The sequence below is a fragment of the Salmo salar genome, unplaced genomic scaffold, assembly GCF_965601325.2.
Source record: "Salmo salar unplaced genomic scaffold, fSalSal1 ptg000743l, whole genome shotgun sequence".
Lineage (NCBI taxonomy): Eukaryota > Metazoa > Chordata > Actinopteri > Salmoniformes > Salmonidae > Salmo > Salmo salar.
This window is the reverse complement of record NW_027675484.1, coordinates 400009-427893: the sequence shown is the minus strand read 5'-3', so window position 1 is coordinate 427893 and position 27885 is coordinate 400009. Positions and strand designations below refer to the sequence as shown.

The window sequence follows — 27885 nt, the reverse complement described above, 5'->3', positions numbered from 1 at the left end:
CTGATCTGGTGCCAGTTATGATTTTCATATTTTCATTTTCATGGAACAGTTTCATTTTAATTCCTAATAGTATCTCAAAATCATTGTCTGTGATTAATCTACATTCTATCTAAATCTAAATATAAATTATACAAATCTAAAAGTAACTTTTATTGCCAACTATGTAAAAATAGCCAACAAATAAAAACATTGCAGACTGCAGTTAGAAAATATCCTGATCAAAATAAATACCTTATAAATCACATTGGCTGCACATGGCCTGTCTACAATGATTTTGAAACATTGTATCTACTATCAACTGGGTAGCCTGAAACTGAAGAAGGCAAGCTTGCAACATTGTATAAAATATTCTGGGCCCACAGAGTTTCCTGCGCCAGTGAGTTTGGGACAGACACAGCTGTAGGCTATTAGACTAATCCTACTTCTATATGTGTAATTAGGTGTGCGTCCTTACTCAACATTGACAGGAGTGTTTCAAACAAAAGACAATTAATAAATTGACAACTGAAGCATCTTGCGGGGTCAGGTCTGGGTGGTCTGCCAGGGGGCGTTTCATTTAGTATCTGTTTGGGTCAGTTGGGGAATGATTGTATTGTCCCATAGTATGTTGTACCGAAGTTGACCAACTGAAAGGGAGTGTAACTTTATGACTATAATTACTGTTCCCTGAAGGAGGGAAATGAGGTACAACACCTGTTTGGCTCCACCCCTTCCTGGGTCTTTGAAGAGCGATATTAAATTGAATATGACCTAAGGCTCGTATTTCTGTGTTTATTATATTATAATTAAGTCTATGATTTGATATTTGATAGAGCAGTCTGACTGAGCTGTGACTGAGTGGTGGTAGGCAGCAGCAGGCTCGTAAGCATTCATTCAAACAGCACTTTCCTGCGTTTGCCAGCAGCTCTTAGCAATGCTTGAAGCACAGCGCTGTTTATGACATCAAGCCTATCAACTCCTGAGATTATCCTGGCAATACTAAAGTGCCTATAAGAACATCCAATAGTCAAAGGTATATGAAATACAAATGGTATAGAGAGAAATAGTCCTATAATTCCTATAATAACTGCAACCTAAAACTTCTTACCTGGGAATATTGAAGACTCATGTTAAAAGGAACCACCAGCTTCCATATGTTCTCATGTTCTGAGCGAGGAACTTAAACGTTAGCTTTTTTACATGGCACATATTGCACTTTTACTTTCTTCTCCAACACTGTGTTTTTGCATTATTTAAACCAAATGGAACATGTTTCATTATTTATTTAAACCAAATGGAACATGTTTCATTATTTATTTGAGACTAAATTGATTTTATTGATGTATTATATTAAGTTCAAATAAATGTGTTAATTCAGTATTGTTGTAATTGTCATTATTACAAATATATATATTTAAAATCGGCCGATTTAATCGGTATGTTTTTTTGGGGGGGGGGTCATCCAATAATCGGTATCGGCGTTGAAAAATCATAATCGGTCGACCTCTACTATGTTATTGTTTGTTAAACACTTACTGTTCAAACCCTCATTGTCAGGCTGATGGAAAAGCTAGCCAAGGAGCATTTTACTGGTTGAAGTGTTTTTTTAAGTATAAATCAGTTGATTTGCGACAATAACACAAACATATTAAGCAGGAGATTCAAACGAGCCTTACAATTATAATCCAAAGTAATGTGAAATGCACTTATAATCAACCTTTAAATGGAGGCTATTTTTGCTGTCAGCCTCTGAGAACTCCCCTGGGTTTTCCCCACGGTGGTGAATTAGTGAATAGACACAGAGCTTAATGTGAGTTTCCTTGAGTAGCACTCCTGATCTTGTCCTGATAGTGCGCTGTAATATTCAGAATACATTGTGAAAAACTAAAATCTTTGCGCACTATTTTTTGCTCCAGGCAGATATACTACATCCATAACTAGTGGTTTCCTCATTACCAGATATACTACATCCATAACTAGTGGTTTCCTCATTACCAGATATACTACATCCATAACTAGTGGTTTCCTCATTAGCAGATATACTACATCCATAACTAGTGGTTTCCTCATTACCAGATATACTACATCCATAACTAGTGGTTTCCTCATTACCAGATATACTACATCCATAACTAGTGGTTTCCTCATTAGCAGATATACTACATCCATAACTAGTGGTTTCCTCATTAGCAGATATACTACATCCATAACTAGTGGTTTCCTCATTACCAGATATACTACATCCATAACTAGTGGTTTCCTCATTACCAGATATACTACATCCATAACTAGTGGTTTCCTCATTACCAGATATACTACATCCATAACTAGTGGTTTCCTCATTACCAGATATACTACATCCATAACTAGTGGTTTCCTCATTACCAGATATACTACATCCATAACTAGTGGTTTCCTCATTACCAGATATACTACATCCATAACTAGTGGTTTCCTCATTACCAGATATACTACATCCATAACTAGTGGTTTCCTCATTACCAGATATACTACATCCATAACTAGTGGTTTCCTCATTACCAGATATACTACATCCATAACTAGTGGTTTCCTCATTACCAGATATACTACATCCATAACTAGTGGTTTCCTCATTACCAGATATACTACATCCATAACTAGTGGTTTCCTCATTACCAGATATACTACATCCATAACTAGTGGTTTCCTCATTACCAGATATACTACATCCATAACTAGTGGTTTCCTCATTACCAGATATACTACATCCATAACTAGTGGTTTCCTCATTAGCAGATATACTACATCCATAACTAGTGGTTTCCTCATTACCAGATATACTACATCCATAACTAGTGGTTTCCTCATTAGCAGATATACTACATCCATAACTAGTGGTTTCCTCATTAGCAGATATACTACATCCATAACTAGTGGTTTCCTCATTACCAGATATACTACATCCATAACTAGTGGTTTCCTCATTACCAGATATACTACATCCATAACTAGTGGTTTCCTCATTACCAGATATACTACATCCATAACTAGTGGTTTCCTCATTACCAGATATACTACATCCATAACTAGTGGTTTCCTCATTACCAGATATACTACATCCATAACTAGTGGTTTCCTCATTAGCAGATATACTACATCCATAACTAGTGGTTTCCTCATTACCAGATATACTACATCCATAACTAGTGGTTTCCTCATTAGCAGATATACTACATCCATAACTAGTGGTTTCCTCATTAGCAGATATACTACATCCATAACTAGTGGTTTCCTCATTACCAGATATACTACATCCATAACTAGTGGTTTCCTCATTACCAGATATACTACATCCATAACTAGTGGTTTCCTCATTACCAGATATACTACATCCATAACTAGTGGTTTCCTCATTACCAGATATACTACATCCATAACTAGTGGTTTCCTCATTACCAGATATACTACATCCATAACTAGTGGTTTCCTCATTACCAGATATACTACATCCATAACTAGTGGTTTCCTCATTACCAGATATACTACATCCATAACTAGTGGTTTCCTCATTACCAGATATACTACATCCATAACTAGTGGTTTCCTCATTACCAGATATACTACATCCATAACTAGTGGTTTCCTCATTACCAGATATACTACATCCATAACTAGTGGTTTCCTCATTACCAGATATACTACATCCATAACTAGTGGTTTCCTCATTACCAGATATACTACATCCATAACTAGTGGTTTCCTCATTACCAGATATACTACATCCATAACTAGTGGTTTCCTCATTACCAGATATACTACATCCATAACTAGTGGTTTCCTCATTACCAGATATACTACATCCATAACTAGTGGTTTCCTCATTACCAGATATACTACATCCATAACTAGTGGTTTCCTCATTACCAGATATACTACATCCATAACAAGTGGTTTCCTCATTAGCAGGGAGGAGTTTCTGCAACCATATTGTGTGTGCATTGCCCTCGTGCTGCAATTTTAGCAAACACAGAAAGGGGCCAATATTGGAGACCAAAGTCGTCTGGCACACTGCTTAGAGTTTCAACAACATGAATAACTTATTTCTAGCCTACAATCATCCATGTTACTACTAATGTGAAAACAAGACAAAATATGACTATTCTTGCTCATTTTAAGACAAATGTCAAGTAATCATTACATTCATTACAGATGTCAATTGTTGTACAACATCATGGCTACGCTGTTGGCATCACCTTTTACAGTGTATTTTCGCTGTTGTGGGCCTTTAATCATCTGTCTGTCTTTGTTGTTCACACAGGAGAGAGACGTGACTATCGTGGATCCTCTGGGGAGTCTCAACAACATCATGATGCTGAAGAGGCAGAGAAGAGTCTCTCCAGATCAGAACTCCTCAATAAACGCCTGCAGAGACCCACAGGGAAGAGAACTCACTGCTGCTCTGACTGTGGGAAGAGATTCACCTCCTCATTAGGCATTAAAATTCATCAGAGAATCCACACAGGAGAGAAACCTTATAGCTGTGGTCAATGTGGGAAGAGTTTTGGTCGGTCTGGAAAGCTGATTTTACACCAGAGAACACACACAGGAGAGAAACCTTTTAGCTGTGATCAATGTGGGAAGAGTTTTACTTCATCTGATCATCTGACAGTACACCAGAGAATACACACAGGAGAGAAACCTTATAGCTGTGATCAATGTGGGAAGAGTTTCACTACATCAAGCATTCTGACTGTACACCAGAGAATACACACAGGAGAGAAACCTTATAGCTGTGGTCAATGTGGGAAGAGTTTTGGTCAATCTGGAGAACTGACTTTACACCAGAGAATACACACAGGAGAGAAACCTTTTAGCTGTGATCAATGTGGGAAGAGTTTTACTACATCTGATAATCTGACAGTACACCAGAGAACACACACAGGAGAGAAACCTTATAGCTGTGGTAAATGTTGGAAGAGTTTTGGTCAATCTGGACATCTGACAGTGCACCAGAGAATACACACAGGAGAGAAACCTTATAGCTGTGATCAATGTGGGAAGAGATTTGGTCAATCTGGCCATCTGACATCACACAAGAGAACACACACAGGAGAGAAATCTTATAGCTGTGATCAATGTGGGAAGAGTTTTGCTGATTCTGGCTCTCTGACTCAACACCAGAGAACACACACAGGAGAGAAATCTCATAGCTGTGACCAGAGATAATCTGATAAAAGTTATCTGATCAAACATCAGAAAATACATGAAGGAGTTGTTTCATGATATCAATGAATTAATGTCACAATGTAGAATGTTTTAACATTGTAGAAGGAGTATTTTAATGATGTCACAATGTAGAACCCTAAACGTTTGTCCCCTGTTCTATTGATTTCAGCATGATATGGATATTAGCCTCAGGGGGAAAATCCAGGCTCTGAAATGGAAGAGTTACTATTTATGAGATTTAACTAAAAGTGACAAACACAAAAAGAGTTGTGTTACACTTACCATGTTGGTGACCCACTGGAATCAAAATGCACCGCTTCAAAATGTATCTGGCTGTTTTCTACAAGTTGTCCTCTAACCAGGGATGTACACATTATTCCCAGATTCCATGTGGTTTTTAGCTGTTAGTTTTAACAGGACGTGCAACCTCATCTCCCTCCTGTCACACAAATGATTTTAGCATGATATCGATGAATAAGTGTTGTGTTCCTTTGTTTAGCGACCCCTAAATTTAAATGCATCACTCCAAAATGTAGCTGACTGTCTTCTGCAGGTTGTCCTCTAACCAGTGAGGTAAAATATATCTCCCATTTCCATGTGTTTTTTTAGTTGTGTTAGTTTCAACAGCATGTACAACCTGATTTCCCCCCTAATCGATATCAGTGATTTATTGCTACTTGTCATAACAACAGTGTTTCTGGTGCTTGTGCAGTTTATAAGAAGCTTGTTTAATAAAAATACAAGTAATATGATTATTGTGGCAGATGTTTGTGTATATAGCACATTTTATGTTTAGATTTTCAATTCATCCCAAACTGTTTCTGCATTTTGGTTATTGATTTGGACACGCCCACCAGACATTATTTCCTAAAGGACTTAATGATGAAATGCATGGAAAATATCCCACCCAGCAAAATGTAATTGAAAAGATGTTGAAAATAAGACTATGCCCAACATCCAATACACATTCAGTTTTAGTTGAAAGTGAAAGTTGAGAAGATGTAGTTTTTTTCATTGACTTGAAAACAACTTAAATTCAACGTCCTTGCAGCCTATACACATTGACTCAGTATAATAAATTGGTCTATAATCAATTGTATTAACAATCCTACATCACTCCAGCATTTATTGACAACATTCAAATTCTAATTGTCTTTATTCCACTACTGAAGAAGCATGACTCAAATCACCTCATATTTCAAACATTCAGCCTGACAAAAGATACGTGTTTTATTTTTCCATGCCTCACCATTAAGTTAATTATTGCCAATACATATTAACAAAGGGGTGTACATTTGGTTTGATATTTCATATTTACAATTAATGTAACATTTAGTAATCAATGATTTATGCAACCAACTGACAATTTTTGGGTACAATTATATTGACGTAATATCAGGGATAATTTTATAATGTAATTTTATAATATCAGGGATCATTCTCAGATGTGCCAACCCAAATGTACTAGAGCATGACATTGGGGACTGGGCCCCGTTCCAACAACATGCCTATCTAGTGAACCCTGAAAAGAGAGAGAAGCTCCGCAGTGAGGTGTGGAAAGTTACTATGGATATTGCAGGAGTTTCCTCTTGAAATCAGACATGTCTGTGGTGAGGACAACTTGGTTGCTGATTGTCTCAAGGGTGGGCAGTTAAAAAGTTTTGTGTTTTGTGTTTAGCCAGTGCGTTACCATGGATCACATATTATTTTGACACGTTTTTCCGTGTTGGAGATGAGTTTTATCTCTTATTCTTTTCTGTATGTTTTTGAAACTGCACTGTTGGTTAGGGGCTCGTAAGTCAGCATTTCACTGTTAGGTCTGTTGTATTCGGCGCAGTACAATTTGATTTGAGTTTTGTTATACGGCATGTTTTTCCGTATTTGAGATGATTTTTGTTTGGGCTCGTTCCAAGGGGACGAGAGTTCTAGAAGCTAGTGAGTTTTAGGAAGACGAGTGTTCTAGAAGCTAGTGAGTTTTAGGAAGACGAGTGTTCTAGAAGCTAGTGAGTTTTAGGAAGACAAGTGTTCTAGAAGCTAGTGAGTTTTAGGAAGACGAGTGTTCTAGAAGCTAGTGAGTTTTAGGAAGACGAGTGTTCTAGAAGCTAGTGAGTTTTAGGAAGACGAGTGTTCTAGAAGCTAGTGAGTTTTAGGAAGACGAGAGTTCTAGAAGCTAGTGAGTTTTAGGAAGACGAGAGTTCTAGAAGCTAGTGAGTTTTAGGAAGACGAGAGTTCTAGAAGCTAGTGAGTTTTAGGAAGACGAGAGTTCTAGAAGCTAGTGAGTATTAGGAAGACGAGAGTTCTAGAAGCTAGTGACTTTTAGGATTCTATAGACAGAAAAAGGAGAAAAAAATAGTACGATTGTATATTATTATTTGGAAATACGTGTTTTTTCTTGTTTTTAATTGTTGACAGCCAGTATACACCATGATTATATTGTAGAAGGTGAAGCATTGTAGTTGATTATAATGTGAAATGGAAGTTGTTTTCTGTTGATGGTGAGCAAACTTGTCCAACAAAATATAGGATATATTTGTTGTCTTAAGGGGGAAGGTGTTACAGGCTTTGGTTTTTCCATTTATGTTTTGAGGTTGGACATTAGCACGTGGGAAAGGGGGATACCAAGTCAGTTGTACAACTGAATGCATTCAACTGAAATGTGTCTTGGGTGCACTGATTGGTGTCACCTCGTTAGTCAGTATGTGTTACACCTGTGCTGGCTTGTCCATCTCGTTAGTGGGAAGGTGTTTCACCTGAGCTGGTCCAGGTTCTATTTAAGAGTGTCTGGCCCAGTGCTCCAGTTGTCTTGATACATGTGGAGAGTCAACACCTTTAGTTGCTCCACCTTTTTGGTTTGCTTCCTGTCTTTAAGTTTGGTGTGGGATTTTCTTTTGTTTTCCTCTTCTTGGGCAGATTTAGTGGGTCTCATGGTGGGTGTCTTTTAGGTCCCAGTTGTTGTTACTAGTCAACTTCCAGTGGACACCCCCATAGTGTCTTTCAGAGCCCCTCCTAAAAAACAAGTTATATTTTGGGTTGGATATTGCATCATATTGTTGATATTTGAATCAATGGCATTTCCTTACAATGCTCATTAGTCTTTCAGTTGTTAGTCTTCTGTTTTTTATCCTCATATTTGTGTACTAAATGTTTATTTTCATAGTTTTTTCCTGTGAAGCCATTGTGTTGCATCCATGTCTGACATGTGCTGTATAAATAAAGCTTGATTTGATTTGAACACATTGTAAAACAAATTTACCCAATGACTGACCAATCAACAAACTATTGGTCCACCTTAGTATGAAAAACCGTATCAATCACTCTTTTCCAGCCTGCTGAAGGCGTGGTGGAGTGGTAAACACCACCCCCGGCTCTACCAGGGGCTTGAGGTGGTCTCCCACAGCTCTGCTTATGTCATGTTCTGTGGCCTTGCTGTTCCATTTCTTGACTGTCCCTGCAACACAGAAAGAAACACATTTAGTCATATTATATAAAACACTCAAAGTAATGGATATGGAGCATCTAGGGCCTCAGTTACACCTGGCACCTAAATGTGACTTCTGATCACTCCAAGCTGCATTAGGTTCAGATCTACCAGGATGGGCCTTTGACATAGTCTGGACGCAGTCAGGCCACTGAATATGCATAAGCAATGTAAAGAGGTGGGGTGAATGAGGGGAAAAGTAAATTTGACACAAATTACCTTCATAATAAATCAAATGTTGTTGGTCACATACAGGTGTTCAGCAGATGTTATTGCAGGTGTAGTGAAATGCTTGTCCTTCTAGTTCCCACAGTGCAGTAATATCTAACAATTAATATCTAACAATTTCACAACAAATACCTAATACACACAAATCTAAGTAAAGGAATGGAATTAGGAATATATAAATATATGGATAAACAATGTATCTTCGGTACAACATACTATACTATACTACATTTATTAACTAGTATAGTACTACTAGAGCAGCGTAGACTGAGATACAGTGGGGGGGAAAAGTATTTGATCCCCTGCTGATTTTGTACGTTTGCCCACTTACACTTTCACTGACAAAGAAATGATCAGTCTATCATTTTAATGGTTTATTTGAACAGTGAGAGACAGAATAACAACAACAAAAAATCCTGAAAAACGCATGTCAAAAATGTTATAAATTGATTTGCATTTTAATGAGGGAAATAAGTATTTGACCCCTTTAACTTGTTGTCTGAAAATAAAATGTACATTTTACTGAACTGCGTCCAGTCAGCAGATGGACTAGATGCCTCTTAGGCCGCCCATTGTGACTCCGTCAAGAATTCAGCAGAGCAAGTTTGTATGAAGGTCTGGCTATTAAATGGGTACATAGTTCAATAGTAATATCCTCTAAAATGCTCTGGTGACAAACTTTACTGCCCTGTTTCCAGTTGTCCACATGGCTGGGAGAACCTATTCAAGTAAGTAAGTAAATAGATTATGAAAATGTAAAAAAACCAACAATGTATTATTAGCTAACTAACTACAGTGCAGGCTAACTCAGATGAGCTGCTAAATGAGCTAGCTATCTATCTAGACAACTACACATACTGTATAGATAGATAGCTAAGTGAATGAAATATCACCATCTACCTAACTACATATTAGCTAGCTATCTTGATGTATTTATCACTGTAAAAAACAAACTCCACATGCATTTGTAGGTAGCTAGCTAACAGCCATGGAGGAGGGTGAAAGGATAGCAGCCCCAACTGTCAGTGAGAGAGGAGGCTATTCTGGATAGGGAAGGTGCTTTTGTGTAGTTCCTGTCCCTAGAAGTGAGGATGGAGATAATAGTAACATAATATTCAGTGTGGTGTAATTTGACTATAATGAAGTCTGTTTCTTGTGAGGTTTTCTGTCCTCAGATAAAGAGCTCTATGAAAGCCAGTCTACATATGAAGAGGTCCCAATGAAGAGCAGTGGTTCTCAGTCCTGGGGACTCAGAGGGGCACATTTTTGTTTTTGCCTTCACACTGCACAGCTGATTCAAATGATCAACTCATTATCAAGCTTCAAGTGGTATTTATGTATTCATTTGTGATGCCATCCTTGATATGATTCTGTTATTGTCACATGCTACACATGTACATATGTGTGCCCATGCATCTATCAATCCAATGTTATCATGATTTGTTATCAGGGATATTATACTTTAGTAATCCACAATGACCTGGTGATGTAACAGTCTAATAATTACATTGTCTTCCATATTCCTACAGAGACCTTGTAACTGGAGATTCCTTCAAAACGATTGCCTACAGTTACCGTGTAGGGCACTGCAAGGTTGGGTGACCAGGGTCATCTGGGACTGCCTCCTGGAGGAATTCAGGTGTGTGAAGGCTACCTGTGTCCTGCGTAACTTCATGAGGATGGACACGAGGACCAGGAGGGGATCTGCAGCTCGCCGCCGTGTGCTAGAGGAGGAGTCTGCTGCTCTGCAGGATGTTTCAAGGATGGGGTCCAACAACGCAGCAAGAGAGGCAATCCGTGTGCAGGAGATCTTCACCTCCTACTTCTTCAAAGAGGGTGCTGTTCCCTGACAACACCACAGACTACACTATGCACAACCAAAGGCTCTTTTAAGAGCCATTCACATTGCAATAAGAGTATTCTTCCATTTACTGAGCTATGTCAACTGCAGTTATTCAATTCACAGTTTCTCTCCCTTTGATTTCTACTTCTCAGGTGAGGGTGCTGTGTAGGTAAGGGTGTGATGTCTGTACAAAAACAAAACAGGCTATTTTAAATCATCCATATTGAAAAAATGTAGAACAATTAGACACCCTATAACCCACACCTACACACTCATGTATCAATCTGATTGATGGATTGTGTTGTGCAGTAAGCAGGTTCAGGTGTATAACTGTGGCTCCTTCCACCTTCAAAGAATAGGCAAGAGGGCCAACCATGGAGAATAGTAAGACACTTCATTATTTCTATAACTACGCTGTATTGTTTGTCCTTGTTGGTCCGTTCATGTTTTTCAGCATAAAGTACTCTGCAGCCACTTAGTGTGGTGTGGACACCAGGTGAGGCCACACACAGATTCCTGTTGAACACTGTCGCTTTAACTACCTTATTTTCTCAATAACAGTCTCTCTCCTTCACTTCATCCCTCTCTCCCCTTCTCCCTAAATCCTCTAGGTTATATCAGCTGTGTCGGTGAACCCCTCCTGCATCTGAACTGGCTACATAGAGGGCACAGCATGATCAGAGGTGAGAGGTCACTTGGTCAGGTCAACAGGAAGTATTATTAAAGAGATGCTTTACATTGAAATACAGACAGAGATGCAGTAGTCCCAGAGTTAATGATCCCAGGTCAGTTTATATTATACAGGAAGTATTATTAAAGAGATGCTTTACATTGAAATACAGACAGAGATGCAGTAGTCCCAGAGTTAATGATCCAAGGTCAGTTTTCCATTTCACCTCCTGATTGATGACTAACAATTTTAAAATAAAAACACAAACACCATCTGTCTCTCGTCTGCAGGTATGTTTTGATGTGAGAGGATGCCAACCCCCAGTCCCATCATCACCACCTCACCTGCTTTTAAGAACCTTTGGGTCGACGAGAGACACTATTATGTAATTGTGATGAACTGAGAGAATATTTATGTAGCACTGTGATTCATTAATCATGTGCTGCCTTCCCTGCTCCTATGTGCTTACCTCTTTCCCTTTCTGTCTTTTACACCTCTCAACTGTACATGTTTCTGCATGATTCGTTATGACGTTATAATCCCTTACATTTGCTTCCATCCTAGTATTTCTGTCCTCCATCTTTGATCCAGTTCAGTTCTGTGTAGGGGTACCCCTCTCTCCTAGTGTTTCTGTCCACCATCTTTGATCCAGTTCAGTTCTGTGTAGGGGTACCCCTCTCTCCTAATATTTCTGTCCGCCATCTTAGATCCAGTTCAGTTCTGTGTAGGGGTACCCCTCTCTCCTAGTATTTCTGTCCGCCATCTTTGATCCAGTTCAGTTCTGTGTAGGGGTACCCCTCTCTCCTAGTATTTCTGTCCACCATCTTTGATCCAGTTCAGTTCTGTGTAGGGGTACCCCTCTCTCCTAGTGTTTCTGTCCACCATCTTTGATCCAGTTCAGTTCTGTGTAGGGGTACCCCTCTCTCCTAGTATTTCTGTCCGCCATCTTTGATCCAGTTCAGTTCTGTGTAGGGGTACCCCTCTCTCCTAGTATTTCTGTCCGCCATCTTTGATCCAGTTCAGTTCTGTGTAGGGGTACCCCTCTCTCCTAGTATTTCTGTCCTCCATCTTTGATCCAGTTCAGTTCTGTGTAGGGGTACCCCTCTCTCCTAGTGTTTCTGTCCACCATCTTTGCTGAAGAAATTCTAACAGTCACTAGTGCAGCAGCAGCCTCCCCCGGTCCTAGTGCCGACTCGGTAAAAAGTTTAAGATGCGATGGAACGGTTGACGACAAAATATAAATCACAGAAAAAATATATTGACTGATATTGATTTATTTAGGGGGGGGGCTAATGAATATTTTAGGACCAGCGATGTCCCTTATTCCTACCCTTTAACTTTTGTCTGACAAAATAAACATTTTACTCAACTGCGTTACCCACTCCAGTCAGCAGATGGCGGTCTGGGAATTTAAGGCGATGCTGTTGGTGTGACGTATAATCTAGTGGACGAAACTCTTCTTTCAACAGCAGCAACAGTTAGTCAGACACCACGGTAGCTTGCTAGACAAAATAGCCGAACCGATAAAGCTCTTTAGACGCGTTAGTGTATATTAGCCACTGTGTTTTAAACCCACTTTTGTCGTCTAGTTAGTTATCCGATTTAATTTCATATTTACGGTGTTTTTGTTATTATTCAGCTAGCAGGCTGGTTAAGTTAGCATTAGCCTAGCTAGCTAACATTCCCAACCATGCGGTCACTGAGCTACTCTCCTCCTGCTAAAGAAGAGAATATCACAGTAAAACAAGAAGTAGAGGGTGAGGCCGTTACTGTGAAAGAAGAAAAATACGCGTTCAGAGTGAAAGAGGAGGAGGATGTTACAGTAAAAGAAGAGGAGGATGCAGTTTATGGAGTGAAAGAGGAAGAGGGGGAGATGACTGTTACATCGATAGAGGAGGAAACTGGACATCTGGGCCCGGTTTCCCAAACGCAACTTAAGGCGTCTAATGGTTCTAACGGTGAACTTAGCAATAAGATGGTTTTGAGAAACCGTTCCCTGATTAACACTAGTAAGTACTGTCTTAAAAACAGAGGCACAAACTCTGCAGTTGTTGAACTGATGTGTGGGGTTAAAGGGGAAATATGCAATAGCTACATCTATATTTAGACTTTTTAAATGATTTATTTATAGCCATTGATTGTTGAAGAATATAACACATGCCTCATGAGCTGAGTTCAACTGTTGTACCCCATCAGAACCCCAAATAAGCTTTTTTTACTCCAATGTCTAGAAACAATGTAAATCAACACTGTATAGCCTCAACATGGTTAAAACTATAATGTTGATATCATGGATGGTCAGTCCTTGCCTTCATAGGTCTGTCTATGAATTTGAGAGTAGTTACATTTCTCCAGCCCCATCATCATCTTATAACCAAACTAGTGGTGGAATGACAGATTTGTTATTGTATGAACTACAGAATGGTTGATAGATGTGTGGCTATTTTATAGCGATAACCTAGGATTTAAATAGCAAAACATTGTCAGCCCTGAGACTTGGTTTGGTAAACAGCTGAGGGATGGGGGAAGGAGAAGTGTAACCACTCTCAAATTCATAGAGAAAGCTATTGTAGAAACCGTAACCCAACACCTAGAGACCTCTTCAAGAAGTTCAGACATCTTGGCGTAACAGTTATAAGTTGTTGGCTTGACAGTTGCTGGACCCAAGTTTGAGTTCAGCCCAGGACTACCCCCTGAATTGACTACACTATAAATACAAGCACTGGCCATCCATAAGGTCAAAATTATTGTTTTAAACAAGATTTCAAGGCTATACAGTGCTTGTTTACAAACAGTGGCATTATACGAGCTTATGTTTTGGTTTCTGGTGGGGTAATAAAGTTGAAACATTTGAGGCATTTATAAGTTATATTCTTCATGAATCAATGGTTATATAGTAAATGGGTCTTTCTATAACTGCCAGTGTAGATTTCCTGTGGGGGTCAAATTGTTAGAGCTGTTGATAAGTCATTAGGTGTGTTAGAATACTCATACTAACCATACTATTTGTGATATTTTTAAATTTTTACTTTTTTTTTTACATTTCACCTTTATTTAACCAGGTAGGCTAGTTGAGAACAAGTTTTCATTTGCAACTGCGACCTGGCCAAGATAAAGCATAGCAATTCGACACATAGTTACACATAGAATAAACAAAACATGCAGTCAATAATACAGTAGAACAAAAGAAAACAAAAAGTCTATATACAGTGAGTGCAAATGAGGTAAGTTAAGGCAATAAACAGGCCATGGTGGCGAAGTAATTATAATATAGCAATTAAACACTGGAATGGTAGATGTGCAGAAGATGAATGTGCAAGTAGAGATACTGGGGTGCAAAGGAGCAAGATAAATAAATAAATACAGTATGGGGATGAGGTAGGTAGATAGATGGGCTGTTTACAGATGGGCTATGTACAGGTGCAGTGATCTGTGAGCTGCTCTGACAGCTGGTGCTTAAAGCTAGTGAGGGAGATAAGTGTTTCCAGCTTCAGAGATTTTTGCAGTTCGTTCCAGTCAATGGCAGCAGAGAACTGGAAGGAAAGACGACCAAAGGAGGAATTGGCTTTGGGGGTGACCAGTGAGATATACCTGCTGGAGCGCGTGCTACAGGTGGGTGCTGCTATGGTAACCAGTGAGCGGAGATAAGGGGGGACTTTACCTAGCAGGGTCTTGTAGATGACCTGGAGCCAGTGGGTTTGGCAACGAGTATTAAGCGAAGGCCAGCCAACGAGAGCGTACAGGTCGCAGTGGTGGGTAGTATATGGGGCTTTGGTGACAAAACGGATGGCACTGTGATAGACTGCATCCAGTTTGTTGAGTAGAGTGTTGGAGGCTATTTTATAGATGACATCGCCGAAGTCGAGGATCGGTAGGATGGTCAGTTTTACGAGGGTGTGTTTGGCAGCGTGAGTGAAGGATGCTTTGTTGCGATATAGGACGCCGATTCTAGATTTAATTTTGGATTGGAGATGCTTAATGTGAGTCTGGAAGGAGAGTTTACAGTCTAACCAGACACCTAGGTATTTGTAGTTGTTCACGTATTCTAAGTCAGAGCCGTCCAGAGTAGTGATGCTGGACGGGCGGGCAGGTGCAGGCAGCGATCGGTTGAATAGCATGCATTTAGTTTTACTTGCGTTTTTTTTTACATAGATGGCAATAAAAGTTACTTTTAGATTTGTATAATTTTCATTTAGATAGAATGTAGATTAATCACAGGCAATGATTTTGAGATACTATTATAAATGAAATGAAACTGTTCCAGTAAAATGTACATATGAAAATCACAACTGGCACACAGATTGGTAGAAATGGTCAGATAACTTGCCACTCAGCTGATGTAAGAAGGGCTATATAAATACATTTGATTTGATGATGGAATATTTGATTATTTTGACTGCCAGAGCGAGTCTACCTCTGAAAATAACATACAGTCCTTGGACCTTGAGGAGTAACGGGGGCAGCAATCAGCAGTAGAAACAATATCAAAGCGTACTCCCTGCCCGTTTCAGTAAAAAGCTGAGGGATGGAGCTGGAGAAATGTAACCATCCATGATATCAACATTATAGTTTTAACCATGTTTTGAGGATATACAGTGTTTGTTTATATTTACTGACAAACATTGGAGTAAATAAAAGCTTATATTTTGGGTTCTGATGGGGTACGACAGTTGAACTAAGCTCATGAGGCATTTATAAGTGATTTCTTCAAGAAACAGATGGGTACATATCATTAATGTATAAGTCCCTAAATGGATGTAACAACTGCTGATGGCCCCTTTAAGAGAACATCTTGGGCTAATCTAATAGGAGATATTGAGGACTACAGTATTTCAGGCATTGTCATTGGATGCATTTGATCAATTGTTAACGTTTTGTTGATGGTCCACTCTTGATGTTCTACACGTTACAGTGAAGCTTCAGCCATTCCTACAGAACAACATTAAAGTGTAGAACCCCTTTACTGCATATTGGTTCCACGACTGCAGAGACGGTACTTACTGGTGTTAAACAGATCTCCAACCTCCTCTTCTTCCTCCAATGTAACAGTCATCTCCCCCTCCTCCTCTTTCACTCCAAAAACTGCCTCCTCTTTCTCTTCCTCCTCTTCTTTTACTGTAACATCCTCCTCCTCTTTCACTCTGAACGCGTCTTTCTCTTCTTTCACTTTAACGTCTTTCTCTTCTTCTTTCACGGTAACAGCCTCACCCGCTACTTGTTTTTGTATTGTAACATTCTTCTCTTCTTTCACTAGAGCTTCTTTCTCCGTCCAGCAGACCTCCTCTTTAACAGGAGGAGAGTAGCTTAGTGAACTCATGGTCGGGGATGTTAGCTAGCTAGCATTAGCGACTAGCCTAGTTCTAAGCTAACTTAGCAAACCAGCTAGCTGACAAACAACGTAAATATATAATTAAATGGGCCAACAAGTACATACGACAGAAGTGTGTTTAATACACAGCGACTAATATACGCCAAACCAGTGTAAAGAGCGTGAATGTTGTAGCTATGTTTGCTAGAAAGCTACCGAGGTGTCTGACTAGTTGTTGTTGTTGAAGGAGCGTCCCGTCCACTAGATTCTACGTCACACTGGCAGCATCGCCTGAACCTAAAAGACGCACATCGCCATCTGCTGACTGGACTGGGCAACGCAGTTGAGGAACCAAACGTTTATTTTTCATTTATTTCATAAAATATTAATATTACATTAAGTCGTTCAAAGAGAAGCATGTGTTGATTGATTCGTTTTTAATGAGTGAGAATTTAATACAAACTTTACACCCACTACATATTTTCATTGAACCATACTTCTGACATGGATCATTTTGACCCCAGAGGCATATCTTTTATCATAGCCAAAATGTGGTTCATTCAATTATTCCAATTTTTAATGACTTTGTCAAACAACTTGTTTTTAATATATATAAATCATGGTTTAGTGTTTCTGTGTCAAAATTTACTTTTAATTCAAATCCTTTGGAGTCATTTTGACTCCAGCCAAAAGCACCTTTGTTAAATAGGACGTTTATTTCAAATCAAATCACATTTTATTGGTTACATCACGTGTTTAGCAGATGTTATTGTGGGTGTAGCGAAATGCTTGTCTTTCTAGCTGCGACAGTGCAGTAATATCTATCAAGTAATATCTAACTATTTCACAACATAGACCCAATACACACACATCTAAGTATTTGAATCTAGGTTTCTCTGTAGACATGATCCATCCCACCAGAGGGTGGAGGGGCTCCTGTATCAGTGGTTTTGACAGATAGACACCTGCAGACACACTGTATAGTGCGTGTACTCTCCATGTACTCTCCTAAGATTGGACTTTTCTATACCACGTATCACATGACTGTGTACAAAACTGCCAGTGGTAGAAAACACTCCCAGCGGTAGAAAACACTGCCAGAGGTAGAAAGCCCTGCCAGTGATATACAGAGCATTCGTTAAGTATTCCGACCCCTTCACTTTTTCAACATTTTGTTACGTTACAGCCTTATTCTAAAATTGTATAATTTTCCCCCCTCATCAATCTACACAAAATACCCCATAATGACAAACCAAAAACAGTTTGACATTTTTGCAAATTGATTAACTTAAGTATTCAGACCCTTTGCAATGAGACTCAAAATTGAGCTCAGATGCATCCTGATTCCATTGATCATCCTTGAGATGTTTCTACAACTTGATTGGAGTCGACTTGTGGTAAATTCAATTGATTAGACATGATTTGGAAAGGCACACACCTGTCTATATAAGGTCCCACAGTTTACAGTGCATGTCAGAGCAAAAGCCAAGCCATGAGGTCAAAGGAATTATCCATAGAGCTCTGAGACAGGATAGTGTCGAGGCACAGATCTGGGGAAAGGTAGCAAAAAATGTCTGCAGCATTGAAGGTCCCCAAGAACACAGTGGCCTCCATCATTCTTAAATGGAAGAAGTTTGGAACCACCAAGACTCTTCCTAGAGCTGGCTGCCTGGCCAAACTGAGCAATCGGGGGAGAAGGGCCTTGGTCAAGGAGGTGAACAAGAACCCGATGGTCACTCTGACAGAGCTCCAGTGTTCCTGCCAAGTTAGCAGCTACTCTTCCTGGGGTTTATTATGAATCCCCATTAGTTCCTGCCAAGTAAGGTCAGGGAGCTCCGCCCCTTTCAAGCAAAAGGTATAAATGATGGGTTATGAATTAACAGGTATAAATGATGGGTTATGAACAAACAGGTATAAATGATGGGTTATAAATTAACAGGTATAAATGATGGGTTATGAACTAACAGGTATAAATGATGGGTTATGAATTAACAGGTATAAATGATGGGTTATGAATTAACAGGTATAAATGATGGGTTATGAACTAACAGGTATAAATGATGGGTTATGAATTAACAGGTATAAATGATGGGTTATGAATTAACAGGTATAAATGATGGGTTATGAACTAACAGGTATAAATGATGGGTTATGAATTAACAGGTATAAATGATGGGTTATGAATGAACAGGTATAAATGATGGGTTATGAATTAACAGGTATAAATGATGGGTTATGAATTAACAGGTATAAATGATGGGTTATGAATTAACAGGTATAAATGATGGGTTATGAATTAACAGGTATAAATGATGGGTTATGAATTAACAGGTATAAATGATGGGTTATGAATTAACACATCCCCTGCGAGCCCAGGCATTTCAATACCTTCAGGATTTCTTACGGTCCATGTGCAATGTGTATGGTTACCTCTCTATCTCTTCTTTAACAAGCTCAACACCCTTTACACATGTATTGTACTGGAATTATCACATTGGCTGGCAGAAACATTTATTGGGCCATCAAAGCTGTCTCAGTGAGAGACTAGTTGATTATGGACTAACAGTCTAACAGTCTGAAGGTCACAACTCACGTTATTCTGGTTAAACAGAGAGAGACCAGTTGATTAAGGAGTGGGGATTTTTTGACAATTAGGAAATAATATGTCATGTTTTACTCGTACCTCAGCTAGCATTGTGAATGGTTAGGAAATAATATGTCATGTTTTACTCGTAGCTCAGCCAGCATTGTGAATGGTTAGGAAATAATATGTCATGTTTTACTCGTACCTCAGCCAGCATTGTGAACGGTTAGGAAATAATATGTCATGTTTTACTCGTACCTCAGCCAGCATTGTGAACGGTTAGGAAATAATATGTCATGTTTTACTCGTACCTCAGCCAGCATTGTGAACGGTTAGGAAATAATATGTCATGTTTTACTCGTACCTCAGCCAGCATTGTGAATGGTTAGGAAATAATATGTCATGTTTTACTCGTACCTCAGCCAGCATTGTGAATGGTTAGGAAATAATATGTCATGTTTTACTCGTACCTCAGCCAGTATTGTGAATGGTGTCTATAACTAGTGGTTTCCTCATTACCAGATAAACTACATCCATAACTAGTGGTCCATAACTAGTGGTTTCCTCATTCCAGATATACTACATCCGTAACTAGTGGTTTCCTCATTACCAGATATACTACATCCATAACTAGTGGTTTCCTCATGACCAGATATACTACATCCGTAACTAGTGGTTTCCTCATTACCAGATATACTACATCCATAACTAGTGGTTTCCTCATTACCAGATATACTATATCCATAACTAGTGGTTTCCTCATTACCAGATATACTACATCCATAACTAGTGGTTTCCTCATTAGCAGATATACTACATCCATAACAAGTGGTTTCCTCATTAGCAGGGAGGTGTTTCTGCAATCAAATTGCGTGTGCATTGCCCTCGTGCTGCAATTTTAGCAAACACAGAAAGGGGCCTATATTGGAGACCAAAAGTCGTCTGGCACACTGCTTAGAGTTTCAACAACATGAATAACTTATTTCTAGTTACTACTAATGTGAAAACAAGACAAAATATGATTGTTGCTAAGTTGACTGTCTTAATTGTCAAATAATTTAACAGACCTCAATTGTTGTAGAACTTCATGGGTATGATCTGGGCATCACCTTTTACCTCAAATAAACAGTGGATTTCTGCTGTTGTGGGCCTTTAACCATCTGTCTGACTTTGTTGTTCACACAGGAGAGAGGCGGGACAGTCGTGGATCCTCTGGGGAGCCTCAACAACATCGTGATGCTGACGAGGCAGAGAAGAGTCTCTCCAGATCAGAACTCCTCAAGAAACACCTGCAGAGACCCACAGGGAAGAGAACTTACTGCTGCTCTGACAGTGGGAAGAGATTCACCTCATCAGGCATTACAATTCATCAGAGAACACACACAGGAGAGAAACCTTATAGCTGTGATCAATGTGGGAAGAGTTTTATTACATCTAACATTCTGACTCAACACAAGATAACACACACAGGAGAGAAATCTTATAGCTGTGATCAATGTGGGAACAGTTTTGGTCGATCTGGAGAACTGACAGTGCACCAGAGAATACACACAGAGAGAAACCCTATAGCTGTGATCAATGTGGGAAGAGTTTTGCTGCATCTACCAATCTGACTCTACACCAGAGAAAACACACAGGAGAGAAATCTTATAGCTGTGGTCAATGTGGGAAGAGTTTTGTTCAATCTGGCCATCTGACATTACACCAGAGAACACACACAGGAGAGAAACCTTATAGCTGTGGTCAATGTGGAAAGAGTTTTGTTCAATCTGGCCATCTGACAGTGAACCAGAGAACACACACAGGAGAGAAACCATTTAGCTGTGATCAGTGTGGGAAGAGTTTTACTGAGTCTGGGGGTCTGACTAAACACCAGAGAACACACACAGGAGAGAATCCTCATAGCTGTGACCAGAGATAATTTGATAAAAGATCTCTGATCAAACATCAGAAAATACATACATGAAGGAGTTGTTTCATGATATCAATGAATTAATGTCACAATGTAGAATGTTTTAACATTGTAGTAGGAGTATTTTAATGATGTCCCAATGTAGAACCCTAAACGTTTGTCCCCTGTTCTATTGATTTCAGCATGATATGGATATTAGCCTCAGGGGGAAAATCCAGGCTCTGAAATGGAAGAGTTACTATTTATGTGATTTAACAAAAAGTGACTAACAAAAAAGTTGTTACACTTACCATGTTGGTGACCCACTGGAATCAAAATGCACCACTTCAAAATGTAGCTAGCTGTTTTCTACAAATTGTCCTCTAACCAGGGATGTACACATTATTCCCAGATTCCATGTGGTTTTTGAGCTGTTAGTTTTAACATGACGTGCAACCTCATCTCCCTTCTGTCACACAATTGATTTCAACATGATATCGATGAGTTATGACAAATAAGTGTTGTGTTCCTTTGTTTAGCGACCCCTACATTTAAATGCATCACTCCAAAATGTAGCTGACTGTCTTCTGCAGGTTGTCCTCTAACCAGTGAGGTAAAATATATCTCCCATTTCCATATGTTTATTTTTTAGTTGTGTTAGTTTCAACAGCACGTACAACCTGATTTTCTGCCTAATCGATATCAGTGATTTATTGCTACTTGTCAAAACAACAGCGTTTTTGGTGCTTGTGCAGTTTATAAGGTGCTTGTTTAAAGAAATACAAGTAATATGATTATTGTGGCAGATGTTTGTGTTGATAGTACATTTATGTTTAGGTTTTCAATATATCCCAAGCTGTTTCTGCGTATTGGTTATTGATTTGGACAGGTTAAAACTGTGTTTTGACATCGGGCTATCCCACCTAGTTAAATGTAATTGAAAAGACGTTGAAAAGAAGACTATGCCCGACATCCAATATATGTTCGGTTTTTGTTGAAAGTGAAAGTTGAGAAGATGTCGTTTTTTTTCAATGTACTTGCAGCCTATACACATGGACACAGTATAATAAATTGGTCTATAATCAATTTTATGAACAATCCTACATCACTCCAGTATTTATTGACAACATTCAAATGCTAATTGTCTTTATTCCACTACTGAAGAAGCATGACTCAAATCACCTCATATTTCAAACATTCAGCCTGACAAAAGATACATGTTTTATTATTCCATGCCTCACCATTAAGTTAATTATTGCCAATACATATTAACAAAGGGGTGTACATTTGGTCACAATTTATTTTGACTGCATGTTTTTCCGTATTGGAGATGAGTTTTGTTTGGACTCGTTCCAAGGGGATGAGAGTTCTAGAAGCTAGTGAGTTTTAGGAAGACGAGAGTTCTAGAAGCTAGTGAGTTTTAGGATTCTATAGAAAGAAAAAGGAGAAAAGATACTATTGTATATTATTATTTAGAAATACGTGTTTTTTTCTTGTTTTTAATTGTTGACAGCCATTAGACACCATGTTTATATTGGTGAAGGTGAAGCATTGTAGTTGATTATAATGTGAAATGGAAGTTGTTTTCTGTTGGTGGTGAGCAAATTTGTCCAAAAGAAATGTAGGATATATTTGTTGTCTTAAGGGGGAAGGTGTTACAGGCTTTGGTTTTTCCATTTATGGTTTGAGGTTGGACGTTAGCACGTCTAGCTCGTTAGCCCGTATAGCTCGTTAGCACGTCTAGCTCGTTAGCCCGTCTAGCTCGTTAGCAGGTATAGCTCGTTAGCACGTATAGCTCGTTAGCAGGTATAGCTCGTAGCAGGTCTAGCTCGTTAGCAGGTCTAGCTCGTTAGCACGTATAGCTCGTTAGCAGGTATAGCTCGTAGCAGGTATAGCTCGTAGCACGTCTAGCTCGTTAGCCCGTCTAGCTCGTTAGCCCGTACAGCTCGTTAGCTCGTCTAGCTCGTTAGCCCGTCTAGCTCGTTAGCACGTCTAGCTCGTTAGCAGGTATAGCTCGTAGCAGGTCTAGCTCGTTAGCAGGTCTAGCTCGTTAGCACGTAGGACGCACTGATTGGTGTCACCTCGTTAGTCAGTATGTGTTACACCTGTGCTGGCTTGTCCATCTCGTTAGTGGGAAGGTGTTTCACCTGAGCTGGTCCAGGGCCCAGCCAGCCATCTGTGAACTGAATGAAAACTAGAATCTGTGTTTACTAGGTAAGACCATTTATGATATAGTATAAGCTATTAAGGTGCACCTGTAATTATTTTAAACATATACTTGATTTAAACCTGTAATAGTTAGTTAACGTTAGCTAGTTCATTATCACAAAAGTTAGAACTGCTCTAGATTGGAAACTTACGTTAATGAGAGTAAAGCCATGTTGGCTTTATGGAAACTTTTTTTAAACCTGTACTTATTCTAAACCTGTCATTATTTTAAACCTGTACCCCATTTTAGAAGTAATGAAAAATGTATGAGTTGCATTATCCTTGGAACTAACCATGACATAGAAATGTGAAAATATTCCTGCAGGTTAAAATATTGTTGAGTGGCAATACTGTGTTATCTCAAGAAGAACTAACCCATCTCAACATGACAGAAAGTAAGACAGGAGAACCTATTTCAACATGACAGAGAGTAAGACAGGAGAACCCATTTCAACATGACAGAGAGTAAGACAGGAGAACCTATTTCAACATGACAGAGAGTAAGACAGGAGAACCTATTTCAACATGACAGAGAGTAAGACAGGAGAACCTATTTCAACATGACAGAGAGTAAGACAGGAGTCCCTGACCTTATCTTCTCTCAAGAAGATGTCTGGTAGGCCCATTTAAATACCTTTTTTGGACATTTCAAGATAGCAGATGTTTGAGTTGGGTCTATTAACACAGCTGTGAGTTGTTATTTTTTTCATTTTTTCATTTTTGACAAAATGAGCACTCCTGGAAGTGACAGATTTTGACTCATATTGAGTGATGAGACTGAGTTATTTAAAAACACTTTTTCAACATTTCAAGATGGCAGTTAGTTCAGTTTGATCTTATTAAAGACAAATGAATCCACTGTGTCTGCCTTTCTACTGTGAAGACAGGTTCTACTGCCCCCTGCTGTCTGTTGATGGTACTACTACTAGACACAGCGGCAGAATAAATTAAACTAGACATTTGTTTTCATCTCAAAACCAGAGAGCAACCGCTGTCCGGTGAAGTCCACACAAAGCTATTGCATGTAACCAAACAGTTAGGTGACCTGCAGCACGGTCAAAGCAAAATATATGTTTCAGACGTTTTAGGGACGACAAAACGACTATTGCTTTAAAACGACACAGAGAGTTCAGCACCTACAGTTACGATCTGTCTTTAATTTTGACCTTTTTTAAAACCATAAACTTGGATTAGCACAGCTAACACAGCTAGCACAGCTAGCACAGCTAACACAGCTAGCACAGCTAACACAGCTAGCACAGTTAGCACAGCTAGCACAGCTAACACAGCTAGCACAGCTAACACAGCTAGCACAGCTAACACAGCTAGCACAGCTAGCACAGCCAACACAATCAAAGGAAGCCAAATACTCACTGGCTTCCCTTGCCTTCAACGCTACGGGCAGCAACAATGTTATACTCTTTATGACCAGACAGCATCAGACAGGACTGAGACAGACTGTTTCACTGTCCAGACAGGACTGAGACAAACTGTTTCACTTATCAGACAGGACTGAGACAGACTGTTTCACTGACCAGACAGCATCAGACAGGACTGAGACTACCCCAAAGACAACGTGTGTGAAGCAAGAGCTTCCTGTGACAACCGGAAGTTGTTAAAAACAGCCTAGAGCTATTGTCATATGGCCACCTGCAGATAGTGAAAATTAAGCAACTCAACCTTGTGTCATTCAGTCAATTATTAAAGTAGAGACTTCTTATTCAGGATTCTGTTTATGTCTACCCCCAAGACAACGTGTGTTGAGTAAGAACTTCCTGTGACAACCAAAGACACTGTATACTGGATAAGCAATCACTTGAAAAACTACAAACCTCAGATTTCCTCACTTCCTGGTTGGATTTTTCTCCGGTTTTTGCCTGCCATATGAGTTCTGTTATACTCACAGACATCATTCAAACAGTTCTGGAAACTTCAGAGTGTTTTCTATCCAGATCTACTAATTATATGCATATCCTACATTCTGGGCCTGAGTAGCAGGCAGTTTACTATGGGCACGCTTTTCATCCGGACGTCAAAATACTGCCCCCTATCCCAAAGAAGTTAACTCTCCTCCAAACAAGCTTCAATGCCATACAACACTCCACCCGTGGCCTCCAACTGCTCTTTAAACGCTAGTAGAACTAACTTTAAGCATCAGCTATCTGATCAGCTTACCGATCGCTGCAGCTGTACACAGCCCATCTGTAAATAGCCCATCCAACTACCTAGCTCATCCCCATGTTTTTATTGACTTTTTTTGCTCTTTTGCACACCAGTATTTCTACTTGAACATCTATCACTCCAGTGTTAAATTGTAATTACTTCACTACTATGGTCTATTTATTGCCTTGCCTCCGTACTCCATTTGCACACACTGTATATAGATTTTTCTATTGTGTTATTGACTGTTCGTTTGTTTATCCCACGTGTAACTCTGTTGTTTGTGTCGCACTGCTTTGCTTTATCTTCACCAGGTCGCAGTTGTAAATGAGAACTTGTTCTCAACTGGCCTACCTGGTTAAATAAATAAATAAAATCTTAACTTTATTGACAACACCCAAATGGATACTTTTATTAACGTGGTTCTTCTATAATTACACATAATTCATAATACTGTAGCAAACATTATATTAAACAGGACATTCAAACAAGCCTTACAATTATAATCCAAAGTATTGTGAAATGCACTCATAAGCAACCTGGAAATGGAGGTTACTCCCCTGAGTTTAACCCCATTCACTTTCAGAATACATTGTGAAAAACTAAAATCTTTGCTCGCCATTTTTGCTCCAGGCAGATATAGTACATCCATAACAAGTGGTTTCCTCATTAGCTGGAGGAGTTTCTATAACCAAATTGCATGTGCATCGCACTCGTGCCGCAATTTTAGCAAACACAGAAAGGGGCCTATATTGGAGACCAAAAGTCGTCTGGCACACTGCTTAGAGTTTCAACAACATGAATAACGTATTTCTAGCCTACAATCATCTATGTTACTACTCATGTGAAAACAAGACAATATATGACTATTCTTGCTCATTTTAAGACAATTGTCAAATAATTTTTACATTCATTACAGACGTCAATTGTTGTCCAACATCATGGCTCCGCTGTTGGCATCACCTTTTACAGTGGATTACCGCTGTTGTGGGCCTTTAATCATCTGTCTGACTTTGTTGTTCACACAGGAGAGATACGGGACTATCGTGGATCCTCTGGGGAGCCTCAACAACCTCATGATGCTGAAGAGGCAGAGAAGAGTCTCTCCAGATCAGAACACCTCAAGCAACACCTGCAAAGACCCACAGGGAAGAGAACTCACTGCTGCTCTGACTGTGGGAAGAGATTCACCTCATCAGGCATTAAAATTCATCAGAGAATCCACACAGGAGAGAAACCTTATAGCTGTAGTCAATGTGGGAAGAGGTTTACTCAGTCAACCAGCCTGATATCACACCAGAGAATACACACAGGAGAGAAATCTTATAGCTGTGATCAATGTGGGAAGAGTTTTAGTCAGTCTCGCTATCTGACAGTGCACCAGAGAACACACACAGGAGAGAAATCTTATATCTGTGGTCAATGTGGGAAGAGTTTTACTACATCTGGCTCTCTGACTTCACACCAGAAAATACACACAGGAGAGAAACCATATAGCTGTCATCAATGTGGAAAAGGTTTTTGTCAATCTAGAGATCTGACAGTGCACCAGAGAACACACACAGGAGAGAAACCTTATAGCTGTGATCAATGTGGGAAGAGTTTTACTACATCTGGCTCTCTGACTTTACACAAGAGAACACACACAGGAGAGAAACCTTATAGCTGTAATCAATGTGGGAAAAGTTTTACTCGGTCAAGCAGCCTGATATACCACCAGAGAACACAAACAGGAGAGAAACCTTATATCTGTGCTCAATATGGGAAGAGGTTTGGTCGATCTGGGCAGAGGACTGTACACCAGAGAACACACACAGAAGAGAAACCTCATAGCTGTGCCCAGAGATAATCTGATAAAAGATCTCTGATCAAATATCAGAGAATACATACATGAAGGAGTTGTTTCATGATATAAATGAAATTAAATCTCACAATGTAGAATGTTTTAACATTGTAGTCGGAGATTTTTAATGATGTCACAATGTAGAACCCTAAACGTTTGTCCCCTGTTCTATTGATTTCAACATGATATGGATATTAGCCTCAGGGGGAAAATCCAGGCTCTGAAATGGAAGAGTTACTATTTATGTGATTTAATAAAAAGTGACTAACACAAATAGAGTTGTGTTACACTTACCATGTTGGTGACTCACTTCAATCACAATGCAACACTTCAAAATGTAGCCAGCTGTTTTCTACCAGTTGTCCTCTAACCAGTGATGTACACATTATTCCCAGATTCCATGTGGTTTTTGAGTTGTTACTTTTAACAGGAAGTGCAACCTCATCTCCCTCCTGTCGTACAATTGATTTCAACATGATATTAAT

At 39.3% G+C, this 27885-nt stretch overlaps 2 protein-coding genes across 2 annotated transcripts; both read left to right on the top strand.

Moving 5' to 3' along the window:
* The first annotated feature begins 268 nt into the window (after positions 1-268).
* LOC145877262 (uncharacterized) lies at positions 269-5844 on the top strand. The gene is made up of 2 exons (XM_082972563.1): positions 269-302; positions 4280-5844. The coding sequence occupies exons 1-2, from the start codon at positions 269-271 to the stop codon at positions 5185-5187; spliced, it is 942 nt and encodes a 313-aa protein (XP_082828689.1). The 3' UTR covers positions 5188-5844.
* Positions 5845-24246: 18402 nt separating this feature from the next.
* On the top strand, positions 24247-27606 carry LOC145877261 (uncharacterized). Its single transcript, XM_082972562.1, has 2 exons — positions 24247-24313; positions 26646-27606. Exons 1-2 carry the CDS (start codon positions 24247-24249, stop codon positions 27404-27406), a joined length of 828 nt encoding a protein of 275 aa, XP_082828688.1. The 3' UTR covers positions 27407-27606.
* The last annotated feature ends 279 nt before the right edge of the window (positions 27607-27885 follow it).